Source organism: Mastigoproctus giganteus, chromosome 14 (assembly GCF_048544385.1).
Source record: "Mastigoproctus giganteus isolate SK-2022 chromosome 14, ASM4854438v1, whole genome shotgun sequence".
Lineage (NCBI taxonomy): Eukaryota > Metazoa > Arthropoda > Arachnida > Uropygi > Thelyphonidae > Mastigoproctus > Mastigoproctus giganteus.
In genome coordinates this window covers 60990665-61008948 of record NC_143588.1, presented here as the reverse complement: position 1 = coordinate 61008948, position 18284 = coordinate 60990665, and the positions used below count along the sequence as shown (strand labels likewise).

At 35.5% G+C, this 18284-nt stretch overlaps 1 protein-coding gene across 1 annotated transcript in view; it reads right to left on the bottom strand.

The window, feature by feature from the left end:
• Positions 1 to 18284, bottom strand: part of LOC150075161 (glutamyl aminopeptidase-like) — a 262165-nt gene that overhangs the window by 121113 nt on the left and 122768 nt on the right. Inside the window, exon 10 of the mRNA XM_090388277.1 lies at positions 2922 to 3049. Within this exon, the coding sequence (XP_090244403.1) occupies positions 2922 to 3049 (128 nt within the window). The remainder of the gene's footprint in view (positions 1 to 2921; positions 3050 to 18284) is intronic.

Here is an 18284-nt window from a genome sequence, read left to right as displayed (position 1 = left end):
TAATTATGGCTAAGGGTTTGCTTACTTCCTTTGCTGCCTCTCTTAATATAGGAGAAATTCTTCCTTTGCTGCCCCCTTTAATATTGGAGAAATCCTCTCCACCACAGATGCCTTTCTTATGTGTAACTGCAACAATTTCTCTTCCATTTTCCTCTCAGTTATTATAAAATCATTTAGCTCTCTGAGTCTGATACACTTCTGGCATCCCCTTCCCTAAAAAATTCCTCACGTGTGAAATGCGGATGCAAATTACTCATTCAGTTTGTCAGCAACCTGAGCAGGATTGTCAATAATCGAACCATCGATATCAAGTGCACCAATTTGATTCATCTCCTTCTTTCTAATGATTACATAGATAAAGTAGTCTTCACTATTTTTCTTTGCATCCTTTGCCAAAGATTTCTTATAATCTGCTTTCACTTGCCTAACCTCCTTTGTGACTTCATTAGCGACTAGTTTATATCTACCATAGGCTTCCTATGCAAAAATCCCATGCATTTTTCTTCTCTGCTGTGAGTCTCATCAATTTATCTGACATCCATTTAGGCCTTGAAGCGTATTTCTTGGTTGGTATGAAAAGCCTAATAGCTTCCTTTAATTTTCTGAATGCTTTCCATTTAGAATTTGCTGATGGTAACATCATCAGTTGATCCCACTGTATAGAATTTAAAAACCATTTGAGATCACTGCAGTCACCTCAATGAAAGCAAAAACCCTTCCCTTTACCTTTGAAGGTAGTTACACCTTTAAGTAAATCTCAAATCAATACACTGCGATTACTGCCACCTAGTGTTTCTTTTATCTGCAGATTCATAATACATGAATAATAACCACTGATAGTCAGATTAAAAGTATGGCTCCCTCTAATTGCTTTTTTAACATTCTGCTGTAGAAAACAGTCTTCCAATAAATCCACAAAATTCTTGCTAGTCTGTGAGTGACCAACTCACAAGTTCCAGTCAACATCTGAAAAGTTAATATCCCCCATTATAAGACATTCTGATTTACTGATCCACTCTATTTTTCTCTACAGTTGTTTGTTGTATTCATCACTCATTAGGCCTATAACACACTACTACTTTCACTTTTGCATTTCCAGTGGTTATGCCACACCAAACTGACTGAACACTGCACTGGCCACTCACATCAACCAGATGCACTACCTTAGATTCTATGTGCTTTTAACTAAGAGCATAATCCCTCCCCCTCCTATTCTGTTTGTCCTTTCTGTATACAGTGTATTCCCCATATTCAAATTCTGTATCTCATATATCTGAGTGACACCATGTTTCTGATATCCAACAATGTCTGCATTTGATGTCTTGACCAACACTTCAAATTCATCTGACCATTAATATATTGTAGATCTTATTTTGCCATCCATCTCAAGTCCAGCCACATGGGATGACAGGTTTTCAATCTGAAGATGAAATCCAAATTTGGGGTCAAATATCACACCCATCAGAAGAAATATCACATCAGATTGAGATATAACATGAGGAATATGTGTATTGTTGAGAGAGATGGAAAGATCGCAGATGGAGTAGTTTCAGTGAGAAGATCATTAAAGCAGATTTTGATGGGGTGATTTTCAGTGAGAACTGTACGAGATAGGAGGTAGATAGATTACTCAGCATTCCACTGATGTGCTCAGTAGTTTGAGCAAGATGAGCATTCTGAGTGATGGACATTAGAATTTTAAGGTTGTCAGCATGACTCAGAAGATGTTGACTATTCCTCAGTATTGGTGCAGTTATTGCTATCAACAATACAGAAGTCTCAATAAGACATCACCTTGGGAAATGACTGTAGCCACTTCTTGCCCCCATATTCCATCTGGAGTTTGGTGTTGGATTATCCAAATCTGAATAAGAGATGAAAGGAAGTTCAGCATATTGCCACTGATGTAGTGTGATTGTAGATGGGGTGTAAAGGCACTGGCACAAACTGTGTCGAAAGTAGCTTCAATATCTAGATATGTAATGGCCAGTTCCTCATTTTTCTCAAAAGATGACACAACACTTTGGGTGATGGTCAGCAAGTTTGTAATGTTGAGTATTGAGGGACCACATAGTGAACCTGGGGGATCCCATTTCCAAGCAATTGGTGAGTGATGATAGGCAGCAGAGTTTTTCCTAATAGCTTTAACACACTTGAGGCATTAGATATTAGTCGAAAGTGTTTTACCTCAGCTGCATTGGCATCTGACATGCCTACTATAATGGGTGACACATATTTATGTTCATGGTTATATATCTGTTCACTCTTGTCTTTCATTTACACCAATCGCATAGGGTGCAACCTGTTAGCATTGTTTCAAAAGTATCAACGATAGAATTTTTGATACACATAATGGAAACTGCTTCATGAAGACACTCTCAATGTAATTCCTTTATTTTATTTTTTTTCTTCTTATGGTGAGTGTGTTAATATATTTATTTCTAATTTATTTTGAAATATGGTTGCTGTAGCAATTTCTCAAGAAAAGCTATCTCCTTTGTGATAACTTTTTACACATTTACCTGCATATAATGTTAATATTATTATTATTATTAGCTATATTGTGCAAGGAAGCCTGAGGCTTATGCTGCACCAGCCAAAAAAAAATTCCCAAGTTACCCTGAGAGAGAGAGAGAGAGAGAGAGAGAGAGAGAGAGAGAGAGAGAGAGAAGGGAAGGGAATCATCAAGAAAGAGAAGAATGATGACATCCAGCTCAGGACCCTGGGTGTGCCAAGCCCATACTCACCAGATGCTCACCCTGGGGTTATGTAACTTACATAATGGCTGTTTTATCATTTTCCTAGGTTAGGCATTTTGCTTGGGTGTGAATATGGAAGAGATATGCAAAGCATCTTGTTTTCCATATCTCTTCCATATTCTATATATAAATAAACTAAACCAAATATAACAGACAGCGTACCTTATGATTACTATGAAAGGCCTTAATAAGTATTTTCCAACTTTCTGAATCATACATCACACGATAAAATCCTGTCATGTTAGTATTCACTTTGAACCACGTAGAATCTTCAGGAATAGTAAATTCTCCTAAAATATAAATTATAAAAATAAATTATACATCCTGAATAATATTATAAAATAGAGTTTGCAATACTGTACATCACATATACATTAAATTGAATCAATTTTAAATTCTACAATACATTACTATAATAATTGGGGTAAAGTACTAACAACTCTAAAAATAATAGTCTATTATTTTTAGAGTTTTTAGTACTTTTACCCCAATTATTAAAATAGTTTGCAACTCTTTCTACTGCTATGTTTACTTCCAATGAAAGTATCAAATTACAGAAGAAAATGAATTTATTTTCAGTAATTGAAAAGACCTATTATTTTCAAAAATTACAACTCTAAAAATAATCATGCAACATACTACATAATGCTTTGCATGAATTCAGAAAGAGATACAAAATGAGATGTTAAATGTTAACAGTTAAAAACACACTCTTGGTTTACGTTAAAAAAAAAAAAAATTAATTTTTCTTTTTTCTGAAACAGCTTAAATATAATGCTTCTCTGTATTAACTTTTGCAGTCGCCATCAGGGGACTCTGTGATCTCTGCAGAGATGATGACAGTGCTTGGGAATGTACCCTTCAGAAACAACTACAACTCTTCAAGTACCCAACCTAAAGTAACTAATATCACTTTTAATCGGATAGCATCAAATACTGAAGGCACTGCTGTGACCAGTATTTAATGTGCCTCAATTATTTAATGGATAACAGATTCATCTAATGGGGATGTTATTTAAATAAAAACAATATATTAGTTACTTTAGGTTGACTACTTGGACAGTTGTTGTTTCTAAAGAGCACATGCCTCAGCACTATTGATCATCAGTGTCCCCAGGTAGTTTACTGCAAAAGTTAACATAGAGAAGCGTTATAGCATTAGTATAGGTATATGATGGAAGAAAGCAAGCTTATACAGAATCCCCCCCCCCAAAAAATCCTTCCCATTTCACCCCTCCATCCTTATATTTAAGAGGTTTCAAATATTGCAATTACCTGCATTTGAAATGGTCCCCCTTTTATTATTTTATTACTATTTGAATAGGCCTGATCGTTTTTAAACTATTAATCTTCATCTTATTTTTAATCCTGATATATGAATGACATGACTTTCTCCCTCATGCTTCAAACAGTTTCCAGACAAGTAAATGCTTCTGAATATTTTAGAACGGTATCAATTTCTCCAACCTTGAATTCAGTCTTGGATAATGCAAATGTGAATAAAAATACTAGTGTAAATTAAAACTAATATAAAAATAAAATTAATTAAAAATAAGACTGTAGACAATTCAAACTGTTGGACAGATACTACATACAAAACAAGGCACATACATGATATATAAAAATTAGGGAAACAGTAACAGTAATTAATGTTTTTATTTTTATTTTTTTAAATTTTTTTCAGTTAGAGAGTCTCAAATAACTGAATGACAATCGGTATTTGGATAACCAGAATTCTATTTATTTTATTTTTTATTTCAGAAACAATGAATTTCCTATAAACCAACAATACCTAAAATGGAATTTTCAGAAGCACCTGTGGAGGTGAAAAATCCAGAGAACAATTCTACCTACCAGGTGATTATAAAGATCTGCAAACTTAAATAAAAAATCAAAATATGTTGGTTGGTCAGTTCAATAAGGAACATCAGTTTTTGTTTGCAAAAAATTACTAGGTTTTACTATTAAGTGCAATCAATCAGGTTTCTAAATTCAGCCCCATGGTAGTGACATATCAAAAAGTTTTGGAAAGAAGTACCTTTCTTAGCAAATATAGATAAGGACAATGTTTGCAAATATACTCTGCTAGGTATGCTTGCATATCCAATAAAAAATTAAATTCCACTCCTTGGAGTTTAAAAAACAGAATGGCTTACATCATCAACCAAAATAAGGATACTCTCAATTTCATAAAAAAATACAGTAAATTCCCATAATGGTACTTTCAAGGAGAATAACTCTAAGGGGCACTGTAAGTGGGATCCCCATGTTTGAGGCTATTTTTCATATTTTTGAAATACAGGAAATTAAAATCTGGCACATTTTATAAAACAAATCATAATTTTACAATCCAAAAATATTAAGGCAATCTGGCACTTCACATCAATGACTGCATTGTCTTTAACACAGCAGCACAGGACCTCTCAGGTGACATGCCAAAAAAAAAAAAAAAAAAAAAAAATAAATTTTTTCTTTTGTTGAAAATTAAGGACAAACTTTCTCTTCCTTCTTAGATATAGACCTAATTTTACTTAGGTTGTGTTTGAAGCGATATTTTATGTTTTCACAGATTAACTGCATGAAAGAACTAGAGGTACCACATGCCAACTTTTTTCAACTCATGTGTGACGCTCCCATTTCATGTATGATTACCATTCTGGTTCATCTATTTCCTAGAAATAAAGCAGCTTTATTAGTTAATCCATTTCCTAGAAGTTGCATTATTGGTTTAATCCATTTCCCAAAAGTGACATTATTAGTTTAACCCATTCTCTACAAGTAACATCAAATAAAACCTAATGGATTGAAAATAAATAATGTTTGTTTGTTTGTTATTTGGTTTTTAGGCGCATTAGCAACTAAGGCCATACTGCTCCGGGGATATGCGGTGGTCATTCCCTGACCTTTCCGCATCCTCTGTATTTGGTGGTCATGGGCTCGAAACCCGGTCTAATCAAGAAGCGTGTGCTAAATAAATAATGTCCGTGCCATTCTGGTTCAAAGAAATGCATCAGTTATGCTCATCTCTAAACTTTCTAAATAAAGCAAGTCGCATTCTTTGGAGGTATATTTTATGTCTTTCTCAGAATAATTACCTGAAAACACATAATACAAAAAGATGTGAGAACTGTGTAAAGGTTTGTTCTTTCTCTGCAATCATTCTCATAATTATTACTGCAAAGAATAATTTGGTTGATGGAAAAAGAATCTTTTTATTTGCTAAGTCTAATCATTTTATATTTCATTTATTACATATAACAGTTTTTATTTTATCATTTATTTACTTATTTCATAAAATAAGTATCTTCCCAACAGAATACGAAGTGGAAAAAAGCCAGCAAACTGACAAGGCAGAAATACATGCGTGTGCATAAACAAAAAATTTCACAAGCTGGATGATTTCATCAAACTTTAAAACTGAAGTACCTAATAATATATTGTTTATATTTTATAATTGCAACTTTTTTATTTAATTTTAAGCAGAGTTAAAAGTTGCAACATACTTCAGCATCCATATATAAAAAAATAAGTATGAATACACTTATACATGTCAGATTGAAATTTCTTACTCTTAAACCATTGTCTGTGCTGGAAAATTAAGTATAAAGTAACTATTGATTTCATGTTTATATTTTGTGGCTGTAATTTTGATCAAAATTAATATATATCTATATTTTAAATAACATGCACAGGAAAGAGCATTTTTAAATATTTAATTTTCTTATTAAAAAATAAAAATTTAGATACAATAAAACAACAAAATTGATATATTGGCATACGAAAACATTGATATATTGGCATATAAGAAAAAATTATATACTGGCATACTGCAAGCAGAATTCAAAAATTCCAAAAACCTTTTCCACAAATAAAAAACAAAGTGGGCCACCTAACATTAGCAAAGAATGCAAGAAAGCAAGCTTATATAGCATCAGCCAAAAAAAAAAAAAAAAAAAAAAAACCTTATTTCACCCATCCACTCGCTCCAAATGTTTGTCAAGTTCTGCCTTGAATCTATATTTAAGCTATCAACTTCTAAAACGACAGATGGAAGTTTGTTCCAGCAATCAACCACCCACTGGCTAAAGGCAAACTTCTGCACATCTATCCTATAACCGTCTTTCCTCAATTTGAATTTATGCCCTCTCAGGTGATTATTCTGAGCAAGAGGAAGAATCCCTTCAGCATTGAGCATGCTCAAATCATTCAAGGCTTTATACACCTCAATCAGATCACCTCGCAGGTGCCTAGTCTCCAGACACTGTAATTTGCAAAACTTAAGCCTTTCTTTGTAGTAGTAATAGTGGCATGTGATGTAAGAAAGCAAGTATATGAGCTTATGCAGCATCAGCCAAAAAAAAAAAAAAAAAAAAAATCATACCATTCCCTCCAAATGCTTGTCCACAGTTCCTCCTTAAATTTATTTAACCTATCAACTTCCACAACAACAGATGGAAGTTTGTTCCAGAAATTAACCACCAGCTGGCTAAAGGCAAATTTCTGCACATCTATTCTACATCTGTCTTTTCTTAATTTGAATTTATGCCCCCTTAGGTTCATAATCTAAACAAGTGGAAGGATCCCATCAGAATTGTAAGAGCACCCCTTTGTTCCATTCACTAATACATGGGTAGCACCAATCCTCCATTGCACAAACTGGAGCATGACCACTGTTGGGTCAAGAATCCATGGAAAAAAAATGAGAAATTTCTCCCTTTTATAATAGTACTATCGCTTACAAACTTCATAACCATGTGAATAGCTCTTGCAAATTACACCTGTGACTAGTCATACAGTGTTTGTGTGAGCAGGTGATCACTTTAATGTCACTTCAGAACACCTGCAGAAAGAGACTCAGTGTGAGTACAGCTAGAAAAGTGTATGCTACATTAAATCTATGGTTAATGTCTTCCGAAAATGGAAACTTACTGCCAGCACAAACAATAGATTTTATTTAATTTTGCAAAACTAATAGTTTTAGCCACCATTATAATTAGTTATACAGGTCATAAGCTGCAAGGCAAGTAATAATGGTGGCAAAAACAAAACATAATGACCTTTATTATTACATGTGAGAAGCCGAATTTCTCCACAGTACATTAAAATCAATATGTCACATAAATTGACAAATGAAAAAAAAATAAATAAAAATTTAAATGACTATCAGAGTGATGAAAATATGAATTTTCATCATATTTAGACTATGAATTTAGCCTCCTTCACCCATTTACAAACCAAAAATCATAAGTAAGATGGGTTATAACTGGCTTTATTATTTGCTGGGACTTAAAAAAAAGTGATACGAACAAGAAAACATTTCAAACAGGAGCACTATAGATGTTTTTTAATATTCATAATGCTCCTGTTTAAACTTCATAGGAAATGGGAAAAGAGTGCTATAAGCAGGAATGGTTTTATAATGGGAGTTTACTAAATATGAATAAAAACCAGGTTAAATAGAGATGATCCCTCCTACACACACCTATTTAATAAGTCACATGGTGGGTAGATCCAACTGTAAATAACAAAAAATTGTATTTGAGCCCACCTTTTGAATCTGGTTAGAGGCAATATTAGGATATTAGAAAAAAATTTAGCATATTAGGAAAAAATTGAGCTTTTCAAAATGGAGAAGTTTTTGAAAAATGTTGCAGATTTTTAAATGTAGCTAAAGATTTAGTAAAGTTATGACAATATTCATATAGCCTTTTGGTGAGTGATTTCGACATGAATATCATATCTCATAGTGACTCGTAGTGTAGTGCATCATATTAGCAATTGTAGTATTTTAATTGTAATAAAGTAAGTAGCTTGAAAGTTCTAATTATGTAGGTTGGTGTTTTGTTTTGTGTCTTTAGCAAAGGAATTAGAAATGAAGCAGACTTAATTTGAAACATAATAGCATAGCATGTAATATGTGACATAATTGGTTATGTACAGATTAGTCTGTATAATAATTTCAATTTTTAATTAAATTTATTTAAGAATCATGCTGCCCCAAACACGACCAACAAAGCAAAAAGCTCAAAGTGATGGGGTTTCTTTGGCTCGGGAAACTATCAATGGTGGTTATCTTTCGAATCATAGCTACACTTGTTGTGCTACTTCTTGCAGAGTTATCCATAGTCAGCCAAGGAAAATTTCTCTGTACGTTTTGGTTGCAGAGAGTCTGAAGATCTTAGACACCAAGTCAGCAATCTCTTATAAAAATTTAAAAAATTGATGCACATATTAAAAAGAGATCCTTTAAGCACTCAGCAAGCCAGCAAAACAGTGCAAACTACACTCAGGCAACATAAGGTATGACAAGATCCTCCAGTAGGAGATCCGAGGATTTACTCAACAAAGTAGCCGAAGTGCTGTGGTTCGGGGAAGAACTGAAGGGGCGATTCTCCAATGCATCACAGTCTATAAAAGGTGCAAAATGTGAAATGTTTGTGGACCTTTCTGGAACAGGGTATGTTCTATCCTTTGAAGATGTCTTTTTGTGTGCTAGGTGCAGAGACTGAAGAAATTAGGTGCCAAGTCAGCATTCTGATCGGCATCTATGACAGTTTGAAAAGTCAGGTGGATGCCCTCGAAGGAATTAAAAATGGGTGGGCCCATCAAGCTCAATAACTCAACACTCTTGTGCACCAAGCAACACAGTAGCAATCTTCAGGGAAGAACGTACTGGTCCCAAAGGAGCTAGTTATTGTTGGTGACTCAATTATCAGGGAAATGGGAAATATACTGTGCAAAAAGGATAGGTGGAATAGGACCAAGATGTGTCTACCAGGTGCAAGAGTTGATTACGTTGTAGAGCAAATATATATAATCTTTTAAGGGCACAAAAGGTGATATTGTTGTACGTTGACACTAATGACATTAAGTGAAGAAGATCTGCAGATTTACTTAACAAATACAGGTCAACGTTGAAAAAAAAGTCGTGAGTTATGGTTAAATTTAAAAGTGTCTGCAATCCTGCTCAGACATGATAGGAGGGAGTATATGATGAGAGCCTTATCAATCAATTTGGCCCTGGAGAGATTGTGCAAGGCTCATGGGGTAGAATTTTTCTCAGCATGGGCTGTGCTTGTTAACAGGAGAGACTGCTTCTACAGGGATGGGACTGCTTTTACACTCAAATAGAAATGGTGCAATAATATTTGCTGATGCTAGCACTGTTTCTATTGGAATGAGCAGAAGCCTGGAAAGCAAGTTGCTGGGGATTTCAGGAACTGCTGGGTGTCATGAAACAAGTAAATACATGGGCTGTGTCAGAGTAACTAAGAGTAAGAACAGGTGCATTTACAACAATGCTAGGAGTATAGTAAATAAATGTTATGAATTTGAAGTGCTGGTCAAGACATCAAAGGTAGATATTGTTGAGATATCAGAGATGTGGTGTCACATAGATATAAGGTATGCAGAATTGAAATTTGTGGAATATAATGTGTACAGAAAGGACAGACAGGATAGGAAGGGAAGAGGGGTTATGCTGTTAATTAAGAAACAAAATCTAAGGAAGTGCATCCAATTGACAAAAATGGACAGTGCAATGTTGAGTCAGTTTAGTGTGACATAAGCACTGAGAAAGCAAAAATGAGGGTAGGAGTTTGTTATAGATCTAATGACTCTGATGAGTAAAATGAACAATTATACAGAGAAATGGAATGGGCCAAAAAATCAGAATGTCATATAATGGAGGATTTTAATTTCCCAGATTTTGATTGGAACTTGTGGATTGGTCACTCGCACACTAGCAAGGCTTTTGTGGATTTATTGGATGATTATTTTCTACAGTAGCATGTTAGAGAGGCAACCAGAGGGAGTAATTCTCTTGATCTAATTATCAGCAGTGATTATTCATGCATTAAGAATTTACAGATAAAGGAAGTGTGATCACTGACACCTAGTGGTGGTAGTGATCACAGTGTATTGATGTGGGATTTACTTAAAGATTTAACTACCATCAGGGGTAAAGGGAAGGGTTTTTACTTTCTTAAAGGGGACTACAGTGATCTCAGAGATTTTTTAAATTCTACACAGTATGAACAACTGATGATGTTACCAACAGCAAATTCTAAATGGGAAGCATTCAAGGAAGTAACTTAGGAAGTTACTAGGCTTTTTGTTCCCACTAAGAACTACTGTTCTAGGTTTAGGCCCAAATGGATGTCAAATGAACTAATAAGACTCATGACAGAGAAGAAAAATACGTGGGAAGCATATAAATTATCAGGCATCACAGAAGCCTATGGTAGATATAAGCTAGTCTGTAATCAAGTCACAAAGGAGATTAGGCAAGCAAAGGCAGATTATTTTTTTTGGCTGATGCTATATAAGCTTGCTTTCTTGCATCACGTGCCTTTGCTAATGCTTGCATGTATACCAATGCTAGGAGAATATTAAATAAATCTGATGAATTTGAAGTGCTGGTCGAATAGATTAACAGTAGCCGCTGGCAGAGTTGAAAGTGATTCTTGCACTGCTTCTATTGAAATGAGCAGCAGCCTGGAAAACAAGGTGCAGGGGATTCCAGCCCTGCTGGGAGTCATTGCGGAACAAGTAAATACACGGGCTGTGTTAGGGTAGCTAAGAATAGGAACGGGTGCATGTATACTTGCGTGTACACCAATGCTAGGAGTTTGGTAAATAAATTTGATGAATTTAAGGTGTTGGTCAAAACTTCAAAAGCAGATATTGTTGGGATAACAGAGATGTGGTGTCACACAGATATAAGGGATGCAGAACTGGAATTTGGTGAGTACAGTGTGTACAGGAAGGATAGACATGATAGGAAGGAGAGGTTATGCTATTGGTTAAGAAACACAAAATTCAAGGAAGTACAGCCAGTCGACATGGGTGGACAGTGCACTGTCAAGTCAGCTTGGTGTGACATTAGCACTGGGAAAGCAAAATTGATATTAGGAGTGTAGAGAAATAGAGTGGGCCCGTAAATTAGTCACACACACACACACACACACACACACACACACTAGAAAGGCTTTTGTGGATTTATTGGACGATTGTTTTCTACAGCAGCATGTTCGGGAGGCAACTAGAAGGAGTAATACTCTTGATCTGATTATTAGTAGTGATTCTTCATGCATTAATAATTTGCAGATAAAGGAACCACTAGATGGCAGTGATCACAGTGTGCTGAAGTGGGATTTACTCAAAGAGGTAACTACCATCAAGGATAAAGGGAAGGGTTTTTGCTTTCGTAAAGGTGACTACTGTGGTCTAAGACAGTATTTAAATTCTATATGGTGGGACCAACTGATGATGTTACCAACAGCAAATTCAAAATGGGAAGCATTCAAAGAATTAATCTTGAAAGCTACTAGGCTTTTCATACCAACTAAGAAATATTGTTCAAGATTTAGGCCTAAATGGATGTCAGATGAACTACAGTAAGCTCTCATTAATCCAGACCGCGGTAATCCATACGTTGCTTAATCCGGACATCTCTAAAAAAATTTTAAAGTGTAAAAATCAAACAGCAATCAGGCTCTGAGGTCATATGTATTGTGTCTGAGGTCATTGGGCCGTGATGACTCACGCTGCACAAACAACCTGGTTCTCGGCTGTGGTTCAGACAGTTGTTTGTTGTTTGCTCTGCAGTTACGTGCTTCTACCTTTTGTGCTGTGCAGTTAAACAATGTCTTTAAGTAAGCCTAGTGTAGAACAACTACAATTCCTGCAATACATGGTTTACCACGGAAATAACAATGGATTGGTTCCACAAGAAAGCTGTACCAGAAATCAGAAGACATCAAATTGAAGATTTGAAAATCCCAGAAGATGAAATAAAGGCCTTCGTTTTGCTAGATAACGCACCAACCCACCCTGACGTTGACACACTCATTAGTTGAGATAAGAAGATTAAGTGTGTGTTCCTGCCACCAAACATGACATCTGTTTTACAGCCTATGGACCAGGGGGTGATCTACACGGCAAAGCAGCTCTACAGAAAGAAGTTTTTGAGTGAGGTCCTAGAAGTCAAGGAGCCACTAGTTGGTGAAGAAGACAAAAGAGGACAACAGACATTGAAAAATTTAAAGTCGTACAATGTAAGATCTATGATTTACAACTTTGTTGATGCTGCAAAAGAAATCAATTCAAAAACTTTGGCGAATTCATGGAAAAAACTTCTCTTAGATGAAGAGGCTAATCCAGAAACAGATGGTTGTGAGACAGAAAACTTTCACGAGACTCTACAACGAGGAGAGGAAAAAGCTGTGTCCTTAGAGGAGATAGAGTCATGGATAGAAGAAGATGATCCTGGCTACTACATCATGACCAAAGAGGAGATCGCCGATAGTGTAATGGGAGCAGCAGAAAGTTCAGACGAGGAAGAAGATGAAGTGAGCAACAACTCTCAGCCAAAAATTAAGGTAATCGAAGTGAAAGACCACTTGAACTTCGTAATTCAGTACATTGAACAAACAACAAATGAAAACGTATCTGCCTATTACGAACACTTAAGACACCTACATGAATTGATTATGTAGCATTAGCCAAAAAAAAACTCCCATTTCACCCATTCATTCGTTCAAAATGCCTGTCCAGCTCAGCCTTAAATTTATCTAGGCTATCAACTTCCACAACAAAAGATGGAAGTCTGTTACACCAATCAACAACCTGCTGGTGGTTAAAGTCAAATTTCTGCACATATTCTACAACTGTCTTTCCTCAATTTGAATCCATACCCCCTCAGGTTCTTAATCTGAGCAAGAGGAAGAATCCCATCAGCATTCAGCTTGCTCAACCCATTCAAGGCCTTATACACCTCAATAAGATCACCTTGCAGGTGCCTACTCTCCAGGTGCTGCAATTTGCAAAACTTAAGCCTTTCTTGGTAAGAGCACCCCTTTGTTCCCCTCACCAATCTTGTTGCCTTTCTTTGTACTCGTTCTAGCAACTCTACATTCTTCCTGAAATGAGGCCTCCAGACTGTGTCTGCTAGCTAAATTCCTATATATCATTGACAAGATATGCTTCAAAACTCTACAGAAGCATGATATAGACCTCTATGAATGTACTTCTGTATTGGACCAAGTCAGTAAAAATAAAAAATCATTCGAAATTCATATGAACAAATTAAATACGAATCTGAGCAAATTGTCAAGGAGTTTGGGGTAGATCCCAGACTCCATGACCTGCCCTGGCAGCCCATCTGCACTGTTCAGCAAACTTCATATTTGACTGCACAATTACCCCCAGGTCTTTTTCACTTTACACTTCCTTGAGTATAGTACCACACAGTTGGTACATTTCTCTTGGGTTATTATAAAAGCTTTGACAGAAATTCATCTTAAATCAACTAAAAAAGCAGACTGAGACAAAGTGCATAGAGTAATGAAGCAAATGATGACATTTGATTTTATTTTCATTTGTATATTTTTGAATAATGTGATGTGTGAAATTAATTATGCTTCAAAAACTCTACAGAAACATGATATAGACCTCGATGAATGTACTTCTGTATTGGACCAAGTCAGTAAAAATAAAAAAAAACATTCGAAATTCATACGAACAAATTAAATACAAATCTGAGCAAATTGCCAAGGAGTTCAGGATAAATCCCAAAAGACGAAAGACAACGTAGAACTAAAAGACAGTACAGGCGGGCCTCGATTAACGCAATTAATTCGTCCCACGAGCACATCGCGCAAAACGGAAATGCGTTAATGGAATATCATAACCAATAGGAAAAATTATAATTGGTCCTTGACCTTCTGGAATGTCCATAAAAAATTTTAAAAATACTTTTTAAATAACTTTTTAACTGTATATAATGTAAAAGATAATGAAAATAATTATGGAATTAAATGTTTATTGCATAAAACAGCGGTTCTTAAACTGTGCGCCGCAGAATATTTCAAATTTTCGAGGGAAACACAGCGATACTCGACATCTGTCGGACACCGCGCAAACTACTAGCTCGAGGTAGTTCACAGTTTCAGAATTTCTTAAGTTGTTTGGACCTAACTACTAAACAAAACTGTTAGGTATTTCTTTTGGTCTGGGTGCGCCTTGAAAAAAATTACTGAGACATTAAAGGTGCCGTGAACCGAGAAACTTTGGGAACCTCTGACATAAAATACACAATGAAGAAATTACTGTTGCGGAAATATTTGAACAGTGTTGACTTTCTCTTTTCATCAATCAATTTCCAATAGCCGACAACAATCTTCTCTGGGCCCTGGCGAAATAAATATCGCAGAGAACATCAAACCTTTTGTTTGAGGTTCTATGCGATACGAAAGATTTCATCTAATTCTTTTACCGTTATCTCCTTCGCGGTAACATTTTCATCTGGCTCACTTAAAAATTAGAATTTTTAAATGCAAGTCTGCATTGACTTTATTAGCAGGAGACAAACACGTCTTCTTCCGATGGCTGATGGAACACACCGAGGCGGGCAGCAGGCAAACGTTTGTTTATTGACCGTATGACTCACGGTAAGCTTAACGCGCGATTCAAATCTTTTTCAACTATCGCATAAAAAAAAGATCGCGTTAACTGGAAATTTGCATCGTGTAAAGTGAAAAGTGGTATCATTTTTCAAATAGCGTTAACTGAATATCGCGTTAATCGAACTCGCGTTATGCGAGGCCTAGCTGTACGATGAATTAGCTTCAGATTTTTTGTTTGATAATAGAGATTAGCTTCTTTTTTAAATAAATGTTTATTACTGTTTTAGACAAAATTATAATTAGAACCAAAAAAAAAAAATAATTAATATGTCAAATGCTGATATATTAAGTGAGTGTGAAAATCTCATAAAAAAAGTATTCATCTGTACTCTCTCTCCAACTGCCGATTCAATATTGTAATTTAATCACACTTATTAAACAAGATTTATCAGCAGACATGTCTATCAGACAATTTTTTTATTTGACTTTTCAGAAATTTCTACTTTATTTATGTTATTTTTTTTACCCTGCCAGTTGCCTCTGCCGAAAGATCATTTAGTAACTTACGAATAATAAATGAAATGCTATTCGTCAAAGTAGACTGTGCAATCTTGCAATGTTGACTATTGAGCATAAATATGCCAGCAAAATGGATTTTATTAATGATTTCGCAAATGTAAAAGCACTTAAAGCATTTTAACTTTTTTCGTAAATTTATTAGTTATAGCATCATTTTTTATGTTTGTCAAACTGTATTTAATAAGTAGTACATTGTAATATTAATTTTCATGTTTTTGATGTTTGTAAAATTATAAAGAAATCGTAAAAAAAATACATATTTACGTTATTAAAATGATTCAATCTTTTTTTTTTATATTATACAAAATTAAAATTTATTTTAATAAAAAGAAGGGGTCCAAAATGATTTCTTGCCTAAGAACCCAAAAAACTTAGCTACACCACTGGGCAAGAGGATTACTAAGCAGATTCCCACTCTGCTATCATTAATGATTATGAAATGTGAAAGGCCAACGGTTCTGCTGGTAGTAGAAGTGATGCACATATGCAGCATGTGATGTGCATTGGTTCTTGTCTTAGAATTGCTCATACTGAAATGTGATTTGTGATGCTGGGAGGAAGAGAGAACAAATTAAATAGTGGGGTGGGGCTGGATGTTAGCTAATGTAAATGATGAAAACAAGATGATCTGTACTTGTTAACAGGAAAAACTGCTTCTACAGGGATGGGATACACTTAAATGCAACCAGAGTAAGAATATTTCCTGATGCTATCGAGGCAGTATTAGGTGGGTCAGAAAACTGCTAGCTTGGGGGATACAAGGATTAATAGATTAACAGTAGCCACTGGCAGAGGTGAAAGTGATTCTTGCACTGCTTCTATTGGAATGAGCAGCAGCCTGGAAAACATGATGCAGTGTATTTCAGAGTCTGCTGGTAGTCGTTGCAGTACAAGTAAACACATGGGTTGTGTTAGGGTAGCTAAGAATAGGAACAAGTGCATGTATACTTGCGTGTACACCAATGCTAGGAGTTTGGTAAATAAATTTGATGAATTTGAAGTATTGCTGAGAACATCAAAGGCAGATATTGCTGGGATATCGGTGACGTCGTGTCACACAGATATAAGGAATGCAGAACTGGAATTTGGGGCGTACAATGTGTACAGAAAGGATAGACAGGATAGGAAGGGAGGAGGGGTTATGCTATTAGTTAAGAAACACATAAAATCCAAGGAAGTGAAGACAGTCGACATCGCTGGACCGTGCAGTGTCGAGTCAGTTTGGTGTGACATAAGCATTGGGAGATCAAAATTGAGAGTAGGAATGTGCTATAGGCCTGATGACTCTGAGGAGTATAATAAGAAACTGTACAGGGAAATAGAGTGGGCCAGTAAATCAGAGAGGCTTATAATGGCGGATTTTAATTTCCCAGATATTGATTGGAATTTGTGGGCTGGTCACTCACTCACACACACACACACTAGAAAGGCTTTTGTGGATTTATTGGATGATTGTTTTCTACATCAGCATGTTCGGGAGGCAACTATAGGGAGTAATACTCTTGATTTGATTATCAGCAGTGATTTTTCATAGATTAAGAATCTGGAGATAAAGGAACCACTAGGTGGCAGTGATCACAGTGTGCTGAAGTGGGATTTACTCAAAGAGATAACTACCATCAGGGGTAAAGGGAAGGGTTTTTGCTTTCGTAAAGGCGACTACGATGGTCTGAGACAGTATTTAAATTCTATACAGTGGGACCAACTGATGATGTTACCAACAGCAAATTCAAAATGGGAAGCATTCAAAGATCTTATCTTGGAAGCTACTAGGCTTTACATACCAACTAAGAAATATTGTTCAAGGTTTAGACCTAAATGGATGTCAGATGAAATAATGAGACATATGGCAGAGAAGAAAAATGCATGGGATACATATAAATTAATGGGTGACATGGAAGCCTATGATAGATATAAGCTAGTCTGTAACCAAGTCACAAAGGAGATTAGGCAGGCAAAGGCAGATGAGAAATCCTTGGCAAAGGATGCAAAGAAAAACAGAAAAGAGTTCTTTACCTATGTAAACTCTAGATTAGTAAATAAATAAGAGGAGTTTACCTCAATATCGTACGTGGAACACTTCCGTATGATACCCTCCAGAAATTAAAACGGAAAAAACGCAAAAAATCGCAACTTACCGGTACATAAAAGTAAAATATAAATAATTAAAGAAAAATATAAATAATCAATTTAACACAATACAAAAACAATTAAAATTCAAATTAACGCAATTAAAAGAATCTAACGAAAATATTCAAAACGATTTTCCTTCCTGAAGGTGACTATGCTTTTCGACCGGCTGTCGTGATCACAGGAACGAAAATTACCGAATCAGGCTAAACTGCAACTTAAATAGTGATTATATGTCTTCGCGCATGCGCGTAAAGGTCCACGCATCGGAGATCAAATATGGCCGCCGAACATTAACAGAATTCTCGTGTAATTTAATTTCAACGGTTTCTGCAATTAATAGTCGCGTATAATTACGTTGAACATTAAGTATTTTGGCCTCGTTAAATAAAAAAGTATGTTTTTCGTT